The sequence below is a fragment of the Pocillopora verrucosa genome, chromosome 10 (assembly GCF_036669915.1).
Source record: "Pocillopora verrucosa isolate sample1 chromosome 10, ASM3666991v2, whole genome shotgun sequence".
NCBI classification, from domain to species: domain Eukaryota; kingdom Metazoa; phylum Cnidaria; class Anthozoa; order Scleractinia; family Pocilloporidae; genus Pocillopora; species Pocillopora verrucosa.
This window is the reverse complement of record NC_089321.1, coordinates 13382974-13403078: the sequence shown is the minus strand read 5'-3', so window position 1 is coordinate 13403078 and position 20105 is coordinate 13382974. Positions and strand designations below refer to the sequence as shown.

Sequence of the window (20105 nt, the reverse complement as noted above, 5' to 3'; positions counted from 1 at the left end):
TTTAAACGGATAACACTTCTATCAACGATACATGCGTTTTCATCTTATTCCTCCTTTCTCAGCAAATTTTTTGGAAGAATAAATGACTCCTATCGTACTTGTAATGTACGTAATAGGAAAGTTGATCTGTCAAATTAGAAATTCGACATTGGAACAGAACCTAACTTATGAGTTGCATTCATGGGAGAAAAACAAACGAAAATACTAAGAGGAAAACATAAAGAAACAAGCAACAAATACTTGCCTGTTAACAGCAATTTGTTTGTTTTATATTATTTTTGTCTTGTTTTGGTATTCGAAGCTCGCATTTTGCGTGCTCTTTGGACTATGATTTCAGAGGATAAAGAAAATATGTAAACAAGCAACCTCATAAAGAAATGCAACAACGACAACAGCGCTGTTGTTGTTGCTTTTGTTAGCAACAATAACATTAAACAACATCAAACTCAGTTTAAATACAAAATCTCCGTCCTTCATTTGCTCTTTTGGGTTCCTAACACTCAAAGATTTATACATTACAAAAAATTTGGAAGCTAAAGAGTTCAATTTCAGAAAGGATTTCGTTTTTGCTGAAAGGAAGTATTATTCATCGCACCCTTAATGTTACTTCTCCGAAAAAAAAAACAACAACAAACGAATGTTATCAATGCTCGCCCTTTTATAAAAGGTCTACGGTAAAAGTATGTATATGCATGGGTATTTCCTGCTTTATCAGTTTGGAACTGAGATGATATTGCATACGTATCCTGGTTCATTATTTTGTTTTCATTTTAGAGTTCAGGACAGGTAAATTGTTTATTATTGGTTCAGTAATTTTCTCTTACTGTCTTTCAATATTTACGTTTACACTGTGTACACTGATGTGTATATTTGTTTAAATGGAGCAAATATATTCATTTATTACATGGCAGAGTAGTCTGATTGGTTTTTACTTGGTCGCCTTACGGACTGTTTCCATGGAGACGGTTATATGCCGTATATTTTTGTTCTCGAAAGCCGCCAAATTCAAATCTCCAACAAAAATTGAAACGTTGTTTATAAAGATTGAGCTTTCAGAGGTTAAAGAAAATTTGTGAAGAAGCTACTTAAAAAGGAGAGCAGCAACATCAAACTCAGTTCAAATACAAAACCTTAGTCTTTCATTTGCCCTTGAGAGGCTTTGTACGCTTGTAGATTTATGCATTAAATAAATTATTGAAAGGATGCAGTTCAGTATCGGTAGATATTTCGTTTTCGCTTAGAAAAATTATTTTTCATCGCACTTTCCCTGTTATTTCTCCGAAAAAAAACTCGCTGCCGTAAATGCTCATTCTTTTATAAAGGGTTCGAGGTGCCTAACTCTAAACGTACATATCATGTGAAAATTCAAGTTTTCCTATGCATGAGTATTTCAGCGATATCAGTTTGGAGGTGATATGATTTTGAATACCTTATCTGAGTAAGTTGTTTATTATCGGTTTAGTAATTGTCTTCTAACAGTGTTTCAATATTCACAATATCATCTACGCCGTCAGGTGCATATGTGTGTTTCTTTAGATTGAGCCTTTGTATCGAATAAATAAAAAAAGGAGCACGGTCGTTAAACTTTTAGCCATCTGGTTGGCTAAACGGAGCTAGGCTATCAGCATTTAATCTAGTTCCGATCTCTAGCTCCTCAGAGCTTACAATTTCGAAAGTAGCAGAACTACCATAAAATGCTTGTTATTTCCTTATTTTTCTTTTATTTCGAAGAGCAGAGGGGTATTTTCACATCGAAAGCGACTGTCAAAAATTCGTGGCTGGTATGACGCGGCGTTTGGTCTCGGCCAAGGGACTTGTCAGATACTCTTCGTATATTTCAAGCGAACTCGTCGAGCATCGCGCTTTAAGTCCGTTCGCCAAGTCAAGATGTTAGCAGGCTGGCCCTCTACCGATTCTCATTGATTCTGTAACTGAAATTAAATAAGCGCCTAGCTGGTTATAACATTCTAGTTGCTAAATATGTAAAAATTCCTGCTGGGCGGCCTCCATTTTTCAAAGAGCCAGTTTACAAACAAAGCTCAAAAATCTGACTTTGCATATTTTGGCGATGTTTACATGGTATGTTCTCAACAGAAAAGTTTAAAACACATGGAAAGTACATGGCTTTAAAAGAAGGGTCTCTTATGAGCAATATCACCGAGACAAATATTATTTCTGGCAGTTATCTTTTAAGAAGGAATTGACCAACTTTTCTGAGGACTACTCGACGTAACCACAAACATATAACCCAAATCGTGTGCATATCATCCAGATATCGAGTGCCGTGCATTCTTCCGTGGGAGTTTGAAGAACCCAAAATCCTCTGGCGATACACTGTTAACTTTTATTCACGTAAATAATACGCACTTAGCTTTTGGAGAATATTTTTAAAGGTAAATTAGTGTTCTGTTATGACAACATCTCAGGGGTGGGGCTAATGCCTATAAATAGATGATGCATTCTACAGCTACCAGATGTGTGGATTCTTTATGTCATATCAGTAAGGGATTGAGATGACTTTGCAAACCTTATCATAATTCGTCATTTTGTTTTCATTCCAGAGTTCATCAAAGAGGTACAAGGTAATTTATTAGTTAACTATGATAATGAATCTTGGTAAATTTTGTTTTAACAGTCTCGATATTCGCTCTTTGCACTACACATTGGATATTTATGTAAGTTTGATGAAAGTAAATGTATTCAGTTATGAACTCCATATTTTTTAAACTCATTTTCGTGGAGCACATTCTATTGTGTTAAACTGATTTAAGCATCTCAGTGTAAATATATAATTGGCCTTGAGCTTTCGTATCTCTCTTTTTAATTCCACGCTTTTGCAGATCTTCGGCATCGTTCAGGAATGGAAAGAATTTTTTTATTTTTCTTACATTTCCTGACGATACCGTCGATCAGCGAAAGCTTGGAATGAGAAACACAGTCACTGAAGGCTTCAATCTAATCGTCCACAGATCTTCGGCATCGTTCAGGAATGTAAAGAATTTTTTTATTTTTCTTACATTTCCTGACGATACCGTAGATCGGCGAAAGCTTGGAATAAGAAATACAGTTACTGAAGGCTTCAATCTAATCGTCCACTTAATATGTTGTGGTTCAATTTTATCCTTGGTTCAAATTTTATATTCTTTTGTTTTTGGGTAATGTAATGTATGATGGTGAGTTTTAAACAAAGGGAAATAAAATTTGAACCAAGGATAAAACTGAACCACAACATATACATAAATCACTGTTTCGCTGTGTGATTTCCATTTACCGTAAACTGTTTTAGTTTTTAGTTTTTTGCAGCGAAGATAAGCAGCTGCTTAATCAGACATTTCTGCGATAAATAGCCCTGTATTTGTTTCTGTTAACTTTATTTATGTGTAGAGTACACACTTGGAGCTAGGAGAATACTTTTGTTTTCTTGGTAAAGTAGTGTTTCATTATAACAACACTTCGCGGGGGTCAATGCTTTGAAAAAACGATGCACTCCTCAGCCACCAGATCTGTAGGTTCTCTATATAATTTCATCAAGGGATTGAAATGACTTTGCAAATCCTATCATAATTTATCATTTTGTTTTTATTTTAGAGTTGACGGAGAAGGAAAAAGGTAATTTATTTGTTACCTATACTAATGAATCTTAGTAACTTTTATTTTGACAGTGTTTCATTAATTATTAGTCTCATTCTTTAGTGGGGTTTACAAACAAGGTGTATACACCATTAGCACATGACACCACACACCCAAAAATATTCTCAGCATGCCAGATTAGCACTGGTAACGCACCGCGTGACACAACACATTGGATATGTATGTATCTTTGATAACAGCAAATATTCAACAATAAATTTAGTTTCATTTTCTTTATTTTATCATAGCAGGTTCTATTGACTTAAACTGATGTAAGTATCAAATTAAGAATAACGCAGCTCAATGCTTAGGAAAAAAGCTGAGTTGTTCCCCGGCTGGAGGGTGTGCATCTCTGCAATACCCTCCACAGACAGAACTTAACTAATTACTTTTTAACGGCTGATATCCGTGTGATCCAACCAGCTATTTACGGTCAAATGTTATCCGACAATAGTCACGGGAAATAATTCTGAGACGGATTAAATAATATTGTTCACGTAGTCAGGTCGTTTCTTAACTTTAGCGGAATCTGACTTAGAAGTAAACTAATTTTTAATTGTATGATGGCAGCTGAGGTTAACCGTTAGCCGTAGGACGGCAAAAATTTTGTCGTTAGGCCTAAAAATTGACAGATTTTAACCGTTGGTCGTATAGGAAGTTAAACGTAAAAAATTTTTCTTTCAACCGTAACGCATGATCTTAGAATCACATCTTCAGTCCCTCTGGAGGTCTATGCGCGAGGTCCTTCACTCTGCTCTATTCAATTAGTCCTGAGTGTGGATGTATTTACACTAATCGATTATTTCTACTGATACAGTTTTCGTCGTTTTTGCTGTAAGGTAATGCAAAGAAAATTTTTTTTTCTTCACTCCCCAAAAATTCACCGATTCTGTAAATTGAACATATTAAGCGCGTAGCTGGTTAATTATAATATTCCAGTCGCTAAATATGTAGAAATCCCCGCGGGCCAGCCTCTATTTTTCATAGAAGCAATTAACGAACAAAGCTCAAAAATCTGATTTTCTTCATTTTAGCGATCATATCTGGATGTAATTCTTTTTTTTTTTTTTTTTTATCAACAAAAGTTTCAAACAAATGAAGATTACATGGCTCTAAAAGAAGGGTCTCTTATGAGAAATATCCCTAAAAGAAATATCGCTTCTGGCTAACATCTTTGAAAAAAAATGGTTAGCTTTTATAAAAGACTACTTGACGTAACTACAAACGTATACCCCGAATCGTGTACATATCATCCAGATACCGTGTGCCGTACTCTCTACCGGGGGAATTTGAATATTATCATTATTTGAAAAGTATTTTTAGCAAAATCAGGTCGTATCCTAACTTTAGCAGAATCTGACTTAAAAGTAATTATATACTGACACCGCCCGTAGTCAATATGAAGTGAACGCTTGGTCATTAATTAACTCATATGTATCACTATGTTGCACTAATAACCATATTTTAATATTTCCAAATGATGAAATGTCTCATTACATGACTCTCTGAAGACTGAGAGCTAACAACAACAGAAAAAGGGTAGCATTATATTTTAAAGACAACCTACCCCTCTTCAACTTGCATGAAACAACCACAGGTTATTATACCCGCTAACACATGATTTTAAAATTACATCTTCAGTCCCTTCGGAAATTTATGCTCGAGGTCCTGAAGCTGTTAAGGCATATGACAAAGCCTTAACGGGGGGAAAGGCCTGCATCAAGAGAATACCAGTAATGTTGATCGGACAGGAGCGGACAGGAAAAACTAGTCTCAAAAAGTCCTTAAAAGGAGAAAAATTCAATGAAAAAGAGGAAAGCACAGTCGGGATAGACACTGACTCTTTATACTTTAAAGTATCAAAAGAGATTTGGAAAAGCGGAAAGGTGAAGGAAGAAGTAGAATTTGAGCCAGAAGATCAATTTGAACACCTTGCAGCAGCGAAAGTGATCAGTGAATTTTTAAGGAAAGAAAGGGAAAATTTAACGGGGTTTCGGCAAAAGTCAGATTCTGACTCAGAGTCAGATTCAGAGTCTGAGCTAGAGTCTCCGGATGGATCAAGCACAAACATTTCTCGTTATGGCTCAACTAAGCCCTCAAGAAATATCGAATCTTTACACGGAAAATTGCCCGAGGAAGTAGCCAGGCTGGTTGAAAAAATGCTTCAAGAGGAGGAAAATGCAAACCATGAAGACTACATCTACTCAGTTCTATGGGATTTTGGCGGACAGTCAGTGTACTACGAAACCCATCCAATCTTCCTCACGGAGAAAGCTATCTACATTTTGGTGTCTGACTTGAGTCGTGATCCAGACAAGAATGCCATCCCGCCTGTCAAAACAGGACTTTTCGAGGACAAAGTGGACAGTGACTGCAGTAAAACAAACCTTGATTATCTGGACTTTTGGATGTCATCAATTTATTCCTTGGTAAGTGCAGATGTTCGAAGCTCTCAAGAGACTGCTCCGAATGTTGTGCCACGGAGGCTTCCCCCAGTATTCCTGGTATGTACCCATGCTGACGTGCCGTTTGATGGATCTAACGCAAGAGACCTTGCTTTAAAAACGTACGGCTTTCTGCAGCACAAGACCTACAAGGAACATCTGTATAAAGATGTTTTCGTCGTGGATAATACAAAGTCTGGCAGTGAAGAAGAATGTACTGAGGTTAAACGGCTGAGAGAAGAGGTGCTTGCTGTTGCGAAGGAGCTGCAACTGACGAAAGAAGAAATTCCGGTGAAGTGGTTGAGGTATGAAAACAAGCTTCGCAAAAAGCATGACAAGTGGATAACACGTGAAGAAGCCAAGTGGATTGCATTTGAAGACTGTGCGATCCAAGAAGATGATGAGTTTTCCACTTTGTTGAACTTTTTGCATGATCAGAGAATTGTGATTCATTTTAGTGGTTCTCCAGAGTTGGAAAGGATGGTGATATTAGATCCTCAGTGGCTTGTTGATGTCCTCAAAAGCGTAATCACTGTAAGACGTTTTAAACACACGGAGCATCCTGTCAAAGACCTGTGGATACAACTTGAAGAAACCGGAATCTTGGATGAAAAGCTCATTGACCATGCTTGGAGAGACTTGCTCGACAACCAAGAAAGTCACAAGAGCCTCATTGCCATCATGGAGAGATTAAGCTTGATTTCCCCCTGGCCGTCATCTAAAGACAGCAAGCAGTACCTTGTACCGTCGATGTTGATGTCACCCCCAACAGATGACGTCCTACAGCTTCTCGACTCTGTAAACTTTCCATCTCTTTTTGTAACATTTGCATCAGGTCGAGTGCCTCCTGGTCTATTCTCCCGACTTATCCTTCATTTCCTCCAGTGGTGTGGTGAAGAATGGAAGAGCAAAGTGAACCCAGAGTTGTTTCATAATTTTTCCATGTTTCACATTCTTCCAGACCAAGGTATCTCCGTTATTTTTTGGTGCCATTCCACAGCCATTGAAGTCGCCGTTTACAGCGGAGGCAATGACAAGAAAAGAGCCGATATCTCCCGTGCTGTTCACTGGAAATTGAGGTTTATACTCGAATGCATGCGGAAAGAGTTTCACTGGCTCAACAACGTGAAGTATGATATGTGTGTCTGCTGCCCAGTCTGTTCTCGACCAGGGTCGGTAAAATGCCGCGATCATGACGTGCGTGGATGTGAGTGTCTACACTTCTTGTCAGAATCTGATTTGAGACAGCGTCAACATTGTAACAGACAAGGACGCAGCCTTCTTGGGGATCGCAGGATTCGGGTCAAGCAGTTTGAATGCTGGTTCTCAGGCGGAGAAGAAGGGGAGGATGCTGGAATACCCACGAATCAGGTACGTTGTCAGTCCCATCCTCTTCCTTAGTTTGATGAGACGCTAATACTTTTTAGGTTCAATGATATTTTTATAAACTGGTTTAAAGGTGGATTTAATTTGTTTTCTTAGCAGTTGCAAGCTCTTCACACAACAATTCATGGAGGTTACCTCGGTGCGAAAGGCATACTTTCCATAGAAGGTAAAGGTAGCTATCTTTCATGTCATTATATCATAATAACAATGTCGTACCTAAAGAAAGAGCCAACAAGATCCCTTCTCGTATAAGTTTAGGAGCAATTTTATTAATACCATTGTTTCTCCTGGAACAGACTTTTAACCAACTCAAAATATTTGGGTGTCAGCAAAATACATTCCGTCTGCTTAACTTTCTCTTATTTCATTTAATTTCGTTTTTCGTTATTTCAATTCGTCCTAAATCCAAGGAAAGAAACGGAAAGATCTTGCGCTGCCCGATAGTATCAAAACCTCCATCCAGTCCATTCCACTCAACTCAGGAAGTGATGTTAAGGACATTGTGATTCAGTTTCAAGAAGCTCTGCAGTTGGAACCAGCATCTTTAATCAGTCCAGAGCCAGAGACGAAAAGTGTGATTCGTGGCCTCGCCTTGAGAGCTAAATCTGAGAAACGGGATGATTTGGTGAGACACTTACGAGAGATTACACCTGCTGGTACTACTGGTGAGTTTAAAAAGATGATTTTTTTTTCGCATGCAGGAGGGGGAATAGGTTTAAGATATAAAGAAGTACTCACACAAGCATCCTCTCAATGCAACATTAAAATAATATCGAGGTGTTCTTGATTTTAGTGTGTAGCTGTATTTGTTGTTGATGCCCTTTCGATCTACTTTAATATATTTTTTCATTTTGGTTTAAAGTTTTCTAAAATAAATACTGCTATATTTATCTCCCTTTTCTGTTCTTTTGTCTCTACAGGACCGTTGTTGAATGAGGATATGTCAGTTGGTTGCATGCCACATAAGCAATACAAGGATTTGACGTTCAGCCTCTCGGGTAAGGAATTAGGTTGGCGTCCGCACACCCATTTATTCATAAACTAATTTTAACCTTTGATTCAACTCATAGGTTGTCGTCTCTCGACTCTGAAAAGGACCCTCGAAAAAGCAGATGCGTTTTCAGATCATATTCCAGCTAGATTAATTCATAGCGAGCTAAATTTCGACAGCTTTCGTCAAAACCCTTACCAAAAGGATGAGAAGAAAATAATTTAGACGAAATTTGAAGGATATCAGGCGCCAAGAAAATGTTAGCAATGCAATTTATGCTATTTAACCATGCGGTCTACAATAGAGTTTGATTTAAGGTCAAAACCTGTGTTTCAATTGAAACAAAATTTATGAGAGAGCATAATATGTTTTTCTACGCAGGTGGAGACGAGTGGAAACTATTGGCAGAAAAGCTGGGTCTCTCCCAAATTGAGATTCGCTTTTTAGACAAGAGAGTTGTGAATCCCTCGGACGTTGTCCTTGGCGCTGTGGGAAACCATCGCCACCTGAGTATTGGAGAAATCTATGACACATTGGTCGACTGCGAGTTACCAGCTATTGCTGATCTAATGTAATTAGAATATGAACAGCGGACAAAGATGAGCCACACAGCAAGAAGTAGAAGCGAAAAACAAGGTAGTGACCGACGACGTATTAGCAAAACATACATGGAACAATGTAATTACTGAAATTTTAATCGAGGTGTTAGAGCCTCAACCTGTTTTAAACACCATTTTAGCAGTTTTATAGTCACTTGCAATTGCCTTTTTATAAAGTAAAAAGAAAAGAAATCATAGATCGCATTTGAAATTAAGCCTTCATTCATCTAGCGGTCAGATGAAAGGCTTTCTTTAGTTTTCCATTTGGATGTTATACTAGTTTTTTTTTAATATTTGAATAATTATTTCTATTAATCTCCATATAAAACGTTTGTTACATTGCAAAAAATAGTACAGAGATCTAATCAAGCCTAAAAGCAGAGCTCCAGTTTGTTTTTTATTTGTTTGTTGGTTTTTCGTGCCTTCATTTAGTATTTTCGTAGAGGGGTTTGTTAGAATAGTGTGGGGGAAAAAAGTGGTAATCCAGGGTATTTTTCTGCAGTTAGAGGGTAGGAATTCTTTTTTTACTCAATATACAAGGGGTTTTGTACATTGATTCATCGGAAAAGTAGCTTATAAGCGGTGTAATAAAAAGTGTGTCAAAACTTACATAAAAAGCAAAAACGGAGTGCAATTACATTTTTAAACAAATTCTAAAGCCTAAGCCTGAGTAGTTATCATTCAAATACAAATAGGTTGTTATAATCATGCGCCTTCCGATCGTGATATACAATTTTTTTTTTAATTCTCCCAAATCCCGTCAGGGCTATTACGCTGATTAACCGATAGAAAGTGTGCGGTATACTTTTATAAACATGAAGCCAGTATGGTTTGATTTATCGCAATTACTGTATTTGAAACAGAAGAACTACGGCGAAGGACTAAGCCGGGTTAATTTATCTCCACTAACAGCAGTAGCCTTGGTTAGGGCATGGTAAATAGCATGAGACAGTCATGCACACATGGAGTCATGGCCTTTAATCCAGTATCAAAAAAGTATATTTTCTTTGTTTTCTGGCCAGTTTTATGAAATTTTTAAATGCACCAGTAAATCTAATTTGTCATTTCTAGCGAACAACAAATTTTAACATGGTGAGGACATACCGAAATAATACAGTTTTGCATTACTTTTATGTCTCATTGGCTATAGTTCTGGTGCTAATCAATTCACTTCTTTCTTTCTGAGTGTTTCGTGCAATTAATTATTAAGGAACAAGAACAATAAATGTTCATTTTATGGGGATATTGTTACAACATAATAACAGGGATCTACGGTGCAGGGAGGGGATGGGATCTTCCGCTGAAGAGTTCAAGTAAATAACATGCAAGACTCGTTGAAATCTAGTCGTAAGCATTAAGTGTTTCCTTCTCATTCAGCATCGAAGACCTTTCTTGAACCGCGGGGCTCGAATGAAGTGACAAGGTTTTCTTGTACATGTAACGTCTCTGTATTGATATTCAGTTTTCATATTTTCTTGACTAATTCACCGTTAGAAAGGATTAATTTCGTAGTTAATAGCACGTGTACACTCAGTTGAACATCAGATTATCCTTTCAGATTCCAGTTACCCATTTATACCGTTGGGTAGGGAAAGAAGTTTTGAAAGTGAAGTGCAGCGATGAAAAAATAATGATTCGATCATCGGTTATGCATAAATTAGTTTTGAGTGTAACTACTGTAGAAGCACATCTTACCTTCCGCTTGACCCATATGTATATCTTGTATACCAATGTTAAGCCAAAATAAAATCATGTGTGTTTTAGCTTAACATGTGATTGGATGAGAAAATTAGTAAATCTTAGTTCGCTGGAAGAAAGTGAAAGATGTGGTTATACATTTTTCCTATTCCATTTCTTCAGATTTCCCTTTTAGCCGTGGTTAACCATTCATACTCCTGAACAAGGAAAGACATTATGAGCGAAACGAGTCTCTGATTAAAAAAACAGAACACAATGAGCTGAACAGGGCAAATGAAGCTATTCACCATCACCCCCCGTCCCCCTTCCACATCTCCCCCCCAGTGTCAAGGTCAGTTAAGGACCCTCTTGACCTTTTATCGCAGCGTTTAGTCATTGCTGGTCATAAACCAAATTCAAGTTGATTGTTTTCTTTAATTACCCTTTGATGTAAATTGTTACCAGTGCTAACTTTGTCTTTCCCTTTTTCCTAAATTGAACCTTCTTGAACTTGATGTAGATAGTTAGTTTTTTCACTTTAATTTATTGAATCTATTTATTCTCAATGTTTGGACACCTACCGGTCCTCAAGCTGAGACTATCCTTGATCTAATATCCTTGCTCTGTAAATTCAACGATTAAACGAACGATTAAATAAGCAGAAAATGAAACAGACTGCCCAAGCATGACATGCAGGACCTGGTTAGTTTTTGTAACTTTATAGCAGTAACTGCGAACTGCAATTCGACGGAGAGTTGTACGACCAAATTGAAGTGACCTAAATGAACAACCACGAAAAAGAGAAAAATTACCACTGGCATGCGTTTTTATTATTCTTCACTCCCTGCCAATAAACTTCAACTCGTATTAAGGATAGCGCTGACGTAGTTCAAAAGCTCTGATCCGGATATTTTACGAACACATAAATTTTTTAAAATTATGTGGGTCACATTCTCGAAGTCGAAGCTTGCGTGATAGTTCTCGCGGAAATAAAATACCAAACTGCAATTTAGGCATGTGACTTTATCGATGTCACAGGTATCACCGTGAAGGCTTTCAGCTTTTAAGGGCACGATGATCTTACTCCAATAACATGGGTCAGGTGGCTGCTCCATATATTTTAATTGCTGGTTTTTTTTTTTTTTTTTGAAGAGCACTCAATTTTCAATTTTCGTCATCTTTTCGTTATTTGTATTTTTTTCCAAAATGAACTGTCAGGAATGTCTCAATAACTTTGAAATTCTCGGTGCGATTTACGTACAATGTTGTGAGAGGAAGCAAAGTTCAATCCTGAAATAGTATATTTTATATGTACATGATATAATTACAGAGAGAGTGCAGCGGGATCTTCCATGTATATTGGGCTTTAGTGAGAATATCGTGTAATTCACACTTCTGATCAGTAAACATAAAAAGCTCATCCGTATTCCAACGACTTAGTTTGGTCTCTCTACTTTGTATATACTTAAACGAAAGAAATGTTTTAATTGTGTGTCCACGAGAGCACCGGACAGTCGTGCTACATGCCATCTCACCGATTTCAATGAAGCTTTGCCAGTTTAAAGGGTCTACCCCAAAACTCAAAAAGACAGTGGTTTCTGTTTTGGTTTTTTAAAGGGAAGATGGACAACCCCCCGGTTTTTCTTGGTTTTCACTGAGGAAATTGCCTCAAAATAAAATGTATGAAGCTCTCACTGCAATGGTATGTAACCAATTACTCTGAGGGTTTGCACACATATTATATTTGACAACTTTGAGGTCCAATATTCCCCCTTGCCAGAAAGCTACAACACTAATCTTAATTCCCCTTGATAATCCATCATTTCATCTCGGAAAATCATCAAAAAATCTTTGGGCGCTACTGTATTTTTGTCTTGGACGCCTTTTAAAATCTGTGACGGTGACAAGTTTCTCTCAACTACACCTGTCACGCAATTATGGCTCTAGTTGGTCACTTGACCAAATAAACCTACATTTTTTAGCTCTTCATACAAGATGATTGATTAAGAAAGCCAAAACCTATGAAAAACTTTCGTGGCGTTGCGTTTCTTTCTTATGTCGTTTATTACTTTGGAGATTTGCTAAAATCAGCAAATATGGCTTTTGTACGGCACAAAACATTCATTAGTCTATAATTTGATTGTTTATCATCGTCACTGCTCATTTTAGGAGATTTTAAAGTTACACGCTGCGTGTTGGTTGACATTATTACAAGTTCCAGTGTGCTACAACTTCGGCTTCTACAGACGAGAAATTTTGCGCTCTCGCATGAGAGCAAATATCAATAGCTCTATCCTTATCTTAACCTGAGAAACATGCTGCAAGGATTTCTGACTGAGTATACATCGGAAAAATAGCTTTCATGTTTTAGAATCAAGACGTGTTTTCACTTTACTTTGTTTTCTTTTTGTACAAGTGAAAACTTTCATATTCAGGCCGGAAAACAAAATGCTCAGTGATATCGCTCTTTTAAAAAGGCAGGCGTCTAGTCGGTGGTTTCTTATGTAATTGCCAGAGTGCTATTGGTCAAAGAACCATAGCTTGAGTCAAACGACATGAAGTTTTTTATCGATTTCTTCTCGCCTACAGATTGCTTGAAATGTCTTAAGCACCGAGATCGATCTTTATTAAAGAATGAAAATAAAAGGATCGACAATCTCCAAATGAAATTCGCAAATACGTGCGCACTCAAAACATGCCTTGAATCACTATAAAACCAAGCAATGGACTTAATTTTCAACAGACAAAGTTGTCAGTTATTGCATTTGGTCCTTAGCGACAGAAGAAATCTCTCAGGTACACTGCCAAAATCAAATTGTGGCAAATCTTTTAGTTGTCGACTTTCGTTCTCAGCCGCTAGAAATACCATTACCAAAGCCACGGAATACGTAACTTTCGGTTTTTGTTTTCATATTTTTGTTTTTTCCCACTATAAGTTATGTTTGAACTTCAATTAGCGATACGTTAGCGCTACGTTAGCGATACGGATTTTTTAGTATTTAGCAGCCATAACCCGAAAAATTCCGAAAAATGACCTTGGATTGAGACGAAGTGGCGCGAAAGGGGAGTGACGTGTCACAGCTGATTGGCTATATCAAAAACACGTGAAAAAGTATCGTATTTTTTTCACGTGTGATGTTACAGCTTTTCTCAGGGCTGGAAATCCTTGTATAACACCTTAGTTTATATGATAATAAGGCTTACTTAACTCTGTTTTGATGATCTTTGCATTCATTGTTAGAGACAATGTGATAAAATTAGCTCAGGAGCCCCTCAAACTAGTTCTTCAAAAGCAAACCTTCGATCAAAAAGTACATTTAAAAAGTAACCCTTTATATGAATGTCTTTCAAACATAACTTTGTCCAGTGTTTCGTGAATACAAATCCAAGCAACAAGAGAGCACCAAAATATTTTTTTTATTTGGCAGTAGTTGAGTAGCTTCTAAATGCAAAATAAATGAATACGTTGATTTTAAGTTAACGTTTCTAAGCAGGATTAATTGAGGTAAATATGGTATCAAGTGGAGTAGGCTGAGTGCTCTTAGACCCATGCTGTGCGGGCCTCGCCAGGCGCCTGGCTTGCGTGAATAATCATAATATCTACCCTGTTTCTGTTGTCCTTCCAGTCATGCTTCAGCTGCCAGTAGATGGAGTACAGCAAAATACAATAAATGACTCCAGCTCCGGAATAGGATCCCCCGACTACAAGCCCGCTTGAATTGGTCATTGGTCGTGGTTCTGGAAATTGGTGACTCTGTTCTTCTACTTCATACCTATCTAATGGGGAAGGACAAGTAGGAGACAGAGAAAGACACAATTATTTCATTATTACAAGAGAAAATAATGGTCCTATTATTTTCTCTTGATGATAAGTAATGGTAATAGGACTGAGTGAAGTGTAATTCGGTCTTTAACCATACGAGTGAGAACAAAATCTGACAACCGTGAAGCGGAAGTCCAATTTGTCAATCACGAGTATGATTACAGACAGAATAAGAAGACACGAAGTTCTATTGCCAACTAATCATAACCGTTACAACTTCTGAAAAAACAAATACATTTGTCGGATCACTGTCAGTATCTGAGCATGTGCGGATCAAAACTTCACCAAACAATTACAGAGTTGATCCCAATAACCATAGCAACAACCACTTATCCTGAAAAAAAAAATGGGTAGTTTCCAAAATGGGGGAATTTTGTTCTCTCGACATTGTCTCAACGGGAGATGTTTGGCCTAAATTTATCTGTCTTATTACAACTGTACAGAATGATTTGTGAAAATAAAGCAGCTAACACACCAATCACATTTCAGTAAATTACAATGGTGAGCATTATTAGTATCATTGTAATTATCAGTTCTATTATTATCATACTCATAATTGTTTTTATTGAATCATAAGCTAAAAAAGAATAGTGAAGATAAAGAACGTGGCTGAAATCCCTTGTCAATACAATTACAACGTTTATCAAAAAATTATCATTTGTCTGAATGAAGAGCATTTTCTTACGTTACTGCAAGTAAATTACGTTACTTTGGTCTGCTTTTGTTTATGTTTGCGTGACTTCCCTTCGGAGTCGAAACACGGAAGTAAAAAAAAAATTATCAACTCCCTTTCTTAGATATATTTACTTATTCTAGCAAAGGTACACAGAAGAAAGGAAGAATAGTGATATAATCTGTACACAAATTTCCATATATATGCTTACGAAACCGGGGGAGGGAGGGAGAATAAATTTTAAAACCATAAAACAAACTGCTTCGGGACGGCCCAAATTCAACTCTCGTCAAACAGCTAGATCGCAATAAACACATTCGATAAAATTTACGTCAAACTCTACGTGCTCCGGCGCTAAACGTTATTAAAGATATCTTTTCAAAGAATGCTTTGAATCGAGGCCGCCTCGATACTGCTACACTCCTGTAATTGATTTTATTCACCTTCGTACTTTCCTACCTTCCCTGGGTCTCGGCAGACCAAAAAAAAAAGCAAAAGCCGCTTCTTTTCCTGGTGCCAGTAACAAATTCCGTGATTCGATTGTCCATGCTGTAATGCGCATTCGATGAAGGTGAAATTCTCCCATAGGAACTGTTTCACTTGGAGCAGGAAAAAGTTGGCATTGGCTGCAAGTGGGCTTGAGTAACAGTCACCAGAATTATCATCCAGAGAAGCGTAAAATATATCAAACAAGAAATCATGATCAATTACACGTTTTTTTAATTAAAAAATATTATCCAGACGCCAAGGCAGCGTATTGAAAATTTTGCTTAAACCCCACCTCCTCCCCCCTCCCCCCGCTCCCCTGAACAGCCAATAATCATGCATGAAAAGATAGAGGGGCCGCAGCCAGGATAAAACATCTTATGAAATTTAAAAAACGATCTCTGGCTAAAACTTTTAAAAATACGAGCTTTCGGCTGTTTGCGCTACAGCCTTCAACGGGTAAAATGATAAAAAGGTAAAAAATACTAGGTGTGAAGTACAAAGTAAAAATTAAAAATGCTGATCACTAAGAATATTTGTTAAAAAGAATGTTGTATTGTCCGGGCAAAGGACAGGAATTGTTGTCCGCATTGGGAGTTAACTTGGAATGCCACGCTTCTAGTATTTTTCTTGTTCTGATACCGCCTTTGTCAATAATAGATGCATTATCAAAGTCTATTGCGTGACTATTGGCCCAGACGTGATAGGCAATTCTTGAGCCTTTTGCCGCGGTTTTCACAGTGAGGCGTTCTTTCTTTCTTGTGTTGAAGGCCCTGTCAGCCTCACTATATTGGTGATTCACTAGTGCACGCAACCTCCCCCGATCGCACCTCCACTCGAGTTTATAAAGGAAATTGGACTCCTAACATTTGTTTTCCAGCTTACCTATGACGCTTCAATCTGATCTGAGGGAGAGCAGATTAAGATTTGATACAATTAAGAAAAAAATGTTGATGTGTTGGCTTGCAACAGACCAAAACGATTTGCAAGCATTTCCGGAAATATCTCTGGGGAAGGGTGGTGAGCTAAAACAAGAGAAGATTTAAAGACCAATTACGGTATCTCACTTCAAATTGGAATTTGGAACGATGATTTCAGTCACTTAAAGCGCCAGAGCAGAAGACATGTATCCCTTGATGCACTTCGCGTGATTTGTATTTAGCAGATAACGAAACCGTACTTGGCCAAAGATAGGGAAAAAAAATGTCTGTTATGGTGGCTGTTAAATAATGACAACACATGAACATAATCAGATCGTAATGAAGATTTATTTAGCTGATCGCATTACAGAGCTCTACAAAATTCTGAAAAGCCACAAGGAATGACATTGATATGATAATATGCCAAAAAACTTCATCACATAAATAATTTGTGAATACAACTCATTTCTTTCCAGCAGAAAAACAAACCGGCTCAATAGAGCAGGGCTCAGAAAATGCTGAATATGGAGGAGGAAGTTCGTCGGCACTAGCTCCATTTTGTTGTGAAGAGACTCCAGCTTCAACGCGGATAACGATCTCGGAGTAATTACCCGGATGAGTTCTTGTATCCGATCTTAAAAATCTGAAAATTATGTACATCAGCAAGCAGAGTACAAAAAATCCAGCGGTGAAACTTCCCCCAATCAAACCTCCGCTTGAATGTGCCATAGAATTGGATTGCAAAAAGTTGTCTTTTCTGCGGCTCACCTCTTACGCTCCAATCTAATCTATTAGGGAGATTAAAGATTAAATGTAGATTTTTATTCAATTAAAGAAGTACCGTGCGGAGTATTATAATTTAACAATTGGCCATTTCCTGAGCTTCGCTTAAGCAACCGGAAATTTTCCCTTCGATGCCTATCCCATATTCAGAGTTGAACATCTGAAAACCAATTAAAGAGCAACAAAAAAACAGAAACCAACTCAAAACCTCGATATCAAAGCTCAGCATCCAATAAATGCTTAGAACAGATTTTCTTCTTAGACCGTGTAATCTTGTGCGATTTTAATTGTTTCGTCACTGTGGATGATGAATCACTTGTAGACTTTAGAGTTTCTTTTGTTTCCTCTAAGTTAAAATCTCTTAGGTTTGATTTTGCAACTGCTTATCATACCCTCGTTCACAACATCTCGATAGAACACCGCATGCAAACTGTAAAGTCCGCGAATATTTTATGGAATATTTTGATAAGGCAAATACAAGCCCCGTTTTAGCTTCTAAGAAACGAAATCTTCTTTTCTCAGAACTGAACAACGGATGTCTATCACGGAATAGAAGTTGTCACTGTAATCCATTGGCGAGACATGACGAATAAACGCTGTCACATACGGTTGGATTGTGTTCACAAAACGGATTTCGTTTTTCTATCGATAACGGAGAAGTGAACATGATGATATTCAAATTGTAAACTTTAGGTCTCACTTTGAATTGACCAAAGAAAGGGTTTTTAAAAATTGAAAAAATTCCATGACCTTCTATGTGTAACCAGGCTCTAGAACTTTGATCAAAAATGTTATTGTGTTGTGGTTTCTGTTTACTTAGTTGTGTTCTCTGTTGTTAATGAAATCGTTCGCTCTTTTGCATAACGTGAACTTGCTTAATTTTTTGCAGCGGATTAGTAAGAAAGGTAAACAAAACGCAAAGATATACTTTAAATATAGTTTAGATGGATAATTAAATCCCTCTTGGTTAAACAAGAGTTAAATATTCGTTAGACTTCAACTCAATATGTCAATTTGATATTATTATTGTTATCAAATAACAATGAAGCTTTGACAAAATATGCCTCAGGTAACAAAATGGCCACGAAAAGCTTTGAATAATACTTGTTTTCAATGGTTTATATAGAACATGTGTAATATTACTTTTTTTCAAAATCAAACATTTCGAGTTTTGTTCCGTGTTCTGAGAGTAACTGTTTTGGAATTTACCGAAAAGGAAACTAGTCAAAGGGCATGTTGCGTCTATGAATGCAAACGCTGTTGTCATTCAATTTTCTGTGTCCGGCGTTATGAACAGATTGAGGAGGAGGTGGGAATATGGACTAAGAAATCAGAATTCAACCTTTATTCGATCTCTGAAATCTGAAAGTGCACAAAACTCAACCGAGGATAGAACGAGATATGAAAATAAGTTTCAATTAGATGATAATGTACAGTATTACAGAAACGGAACTTTCCCATTACAGGTAATGATATAGATCTTAACGATTTTAACTGCCCAATTGAATCAACTCTGGAATACTACTCTGCGATATTTGTTTTCTGAATGACAGTCAGCAACATCACAAACAGAATTTTGAACCTCACCACATTTATTTATTCAAGCGATTTATGTTTCAAACGAAAGCTGTTTTCCCATGTCAACGAATATATTTACTCATTACATCGATTTTTAGCTAGATTCCACGCTTTTGTTAGAGACATTTCATCAGTCCCTTAGCAAAGACATTTCTTAACATACTTCATACATTTCTTACCTTTTCTAGGAAGAGGCTGGCAATGTAATTCCGTGTCCATACATGAAACAAAGGGTCTCTCAGTCGGTCGGCCAGACCTGCTCTTGATAGTAAGACCTATCCCAAATTTGATCCAGATGACAAGAAAAGGATCACTTATCATAGACCTTCTTGATGTTTTCTACTAGAAAAAGCAAAATGAAATTGAGATCTGGGTAAGTAGAACGACTGCTCCAAACGAACCCTCCAGTAACGCGATGAGTTTGTCTCGTACAACTTGGAAATGGTTTTACTTTCACGCGCCCAGTAAATCAAATGATAACCAGCTGACGAACATGCGCGTCTCAAAATGTCAACAAGACTTCTATTACATCCTAATGAATCTAACACGCAGAGTTGTTAACAACTGAGCAATTAGAATTCGAGCTTCGTCTTTGGAAGGTTTCGTTGCATACATTTTTTGAGACAAATGATTGCCGCCGAGACTGTGTTGTTAATTCCGTGCGTACTTAGTCTCTGGTTTAAGTGGAGCGCTTGCACAACCCCTTGGGGAGTATCAGGAATACAGACCAGTTTTCGTCACAGAACAACTGATGACGCAACACACACACCATTTTCAATCCAAGGTCATTTGTCGGAATTTTTCTGATTATGGCTGTTAAAACACTGAGAAACCCGTATCGCTTAGAGACAGTGACGTTCAAACTTTCCTAGAAGGGAAAGAAAACCAAAAGATGAATTTGTCCTGCGATGCTCAGCTCTTGTTAAAACTATCTATGCATTATAATGAGTCATACATGTTACTGTCCACCCAATGAGATCCGATGTTTCGCAAAAATTGAGAGCAAAAGTAGGTTGTTCTTGCTGTTGAACCATGACAATGATGGTTTGTAGTAACTCTGCCAAACCAAGTCCTGTGGAAAACATCATATTTTTTTGGTCTAACTTGCATTGCAT

The 20105-nt window shown here is 37.4% G+C and overlaps 1 protein-coding gene across 1 annotated transcript in view; it reads left to right on the top strand.

Annotated features, from left to right (window-relative positions):
- The window catches only part of LOC131775714 (uncharacterized), a 38475-nt gene extending 28007 nt beyond the window's left edge, over positions 1-10468 (top strand). Inside the window, exons 9-15 of the mRNA XM_066173825.1 lie at positions 2562-2582; positions 3589-3609; positions 5272-7445; positions 7557-7626; positions 7871-8125; positions 8381-8458; positions 8833-10468. Of these exons, the coding sequence (XP_066029922.1) occupies positions 2562-2582; positions 3589-3609; positions 5272-7445; positions 7557-7626; positions 7871-8125; positions 8381-8458; positions 8833-9026 (2813 nt within the window). The 3' untranslated portion in view covers positions 9027-10468. The remainder of the gene's footprint in view (positions 1-2561; positions 2583-3588; positions 3610-5271; positions 7446-7556; positions 7627-7870; positions 8126-8380; positions 8459-8832) is intronic.
- The last annotated feature ends 9637 nt before the right edge of the window (positions 10469-20105 follow it).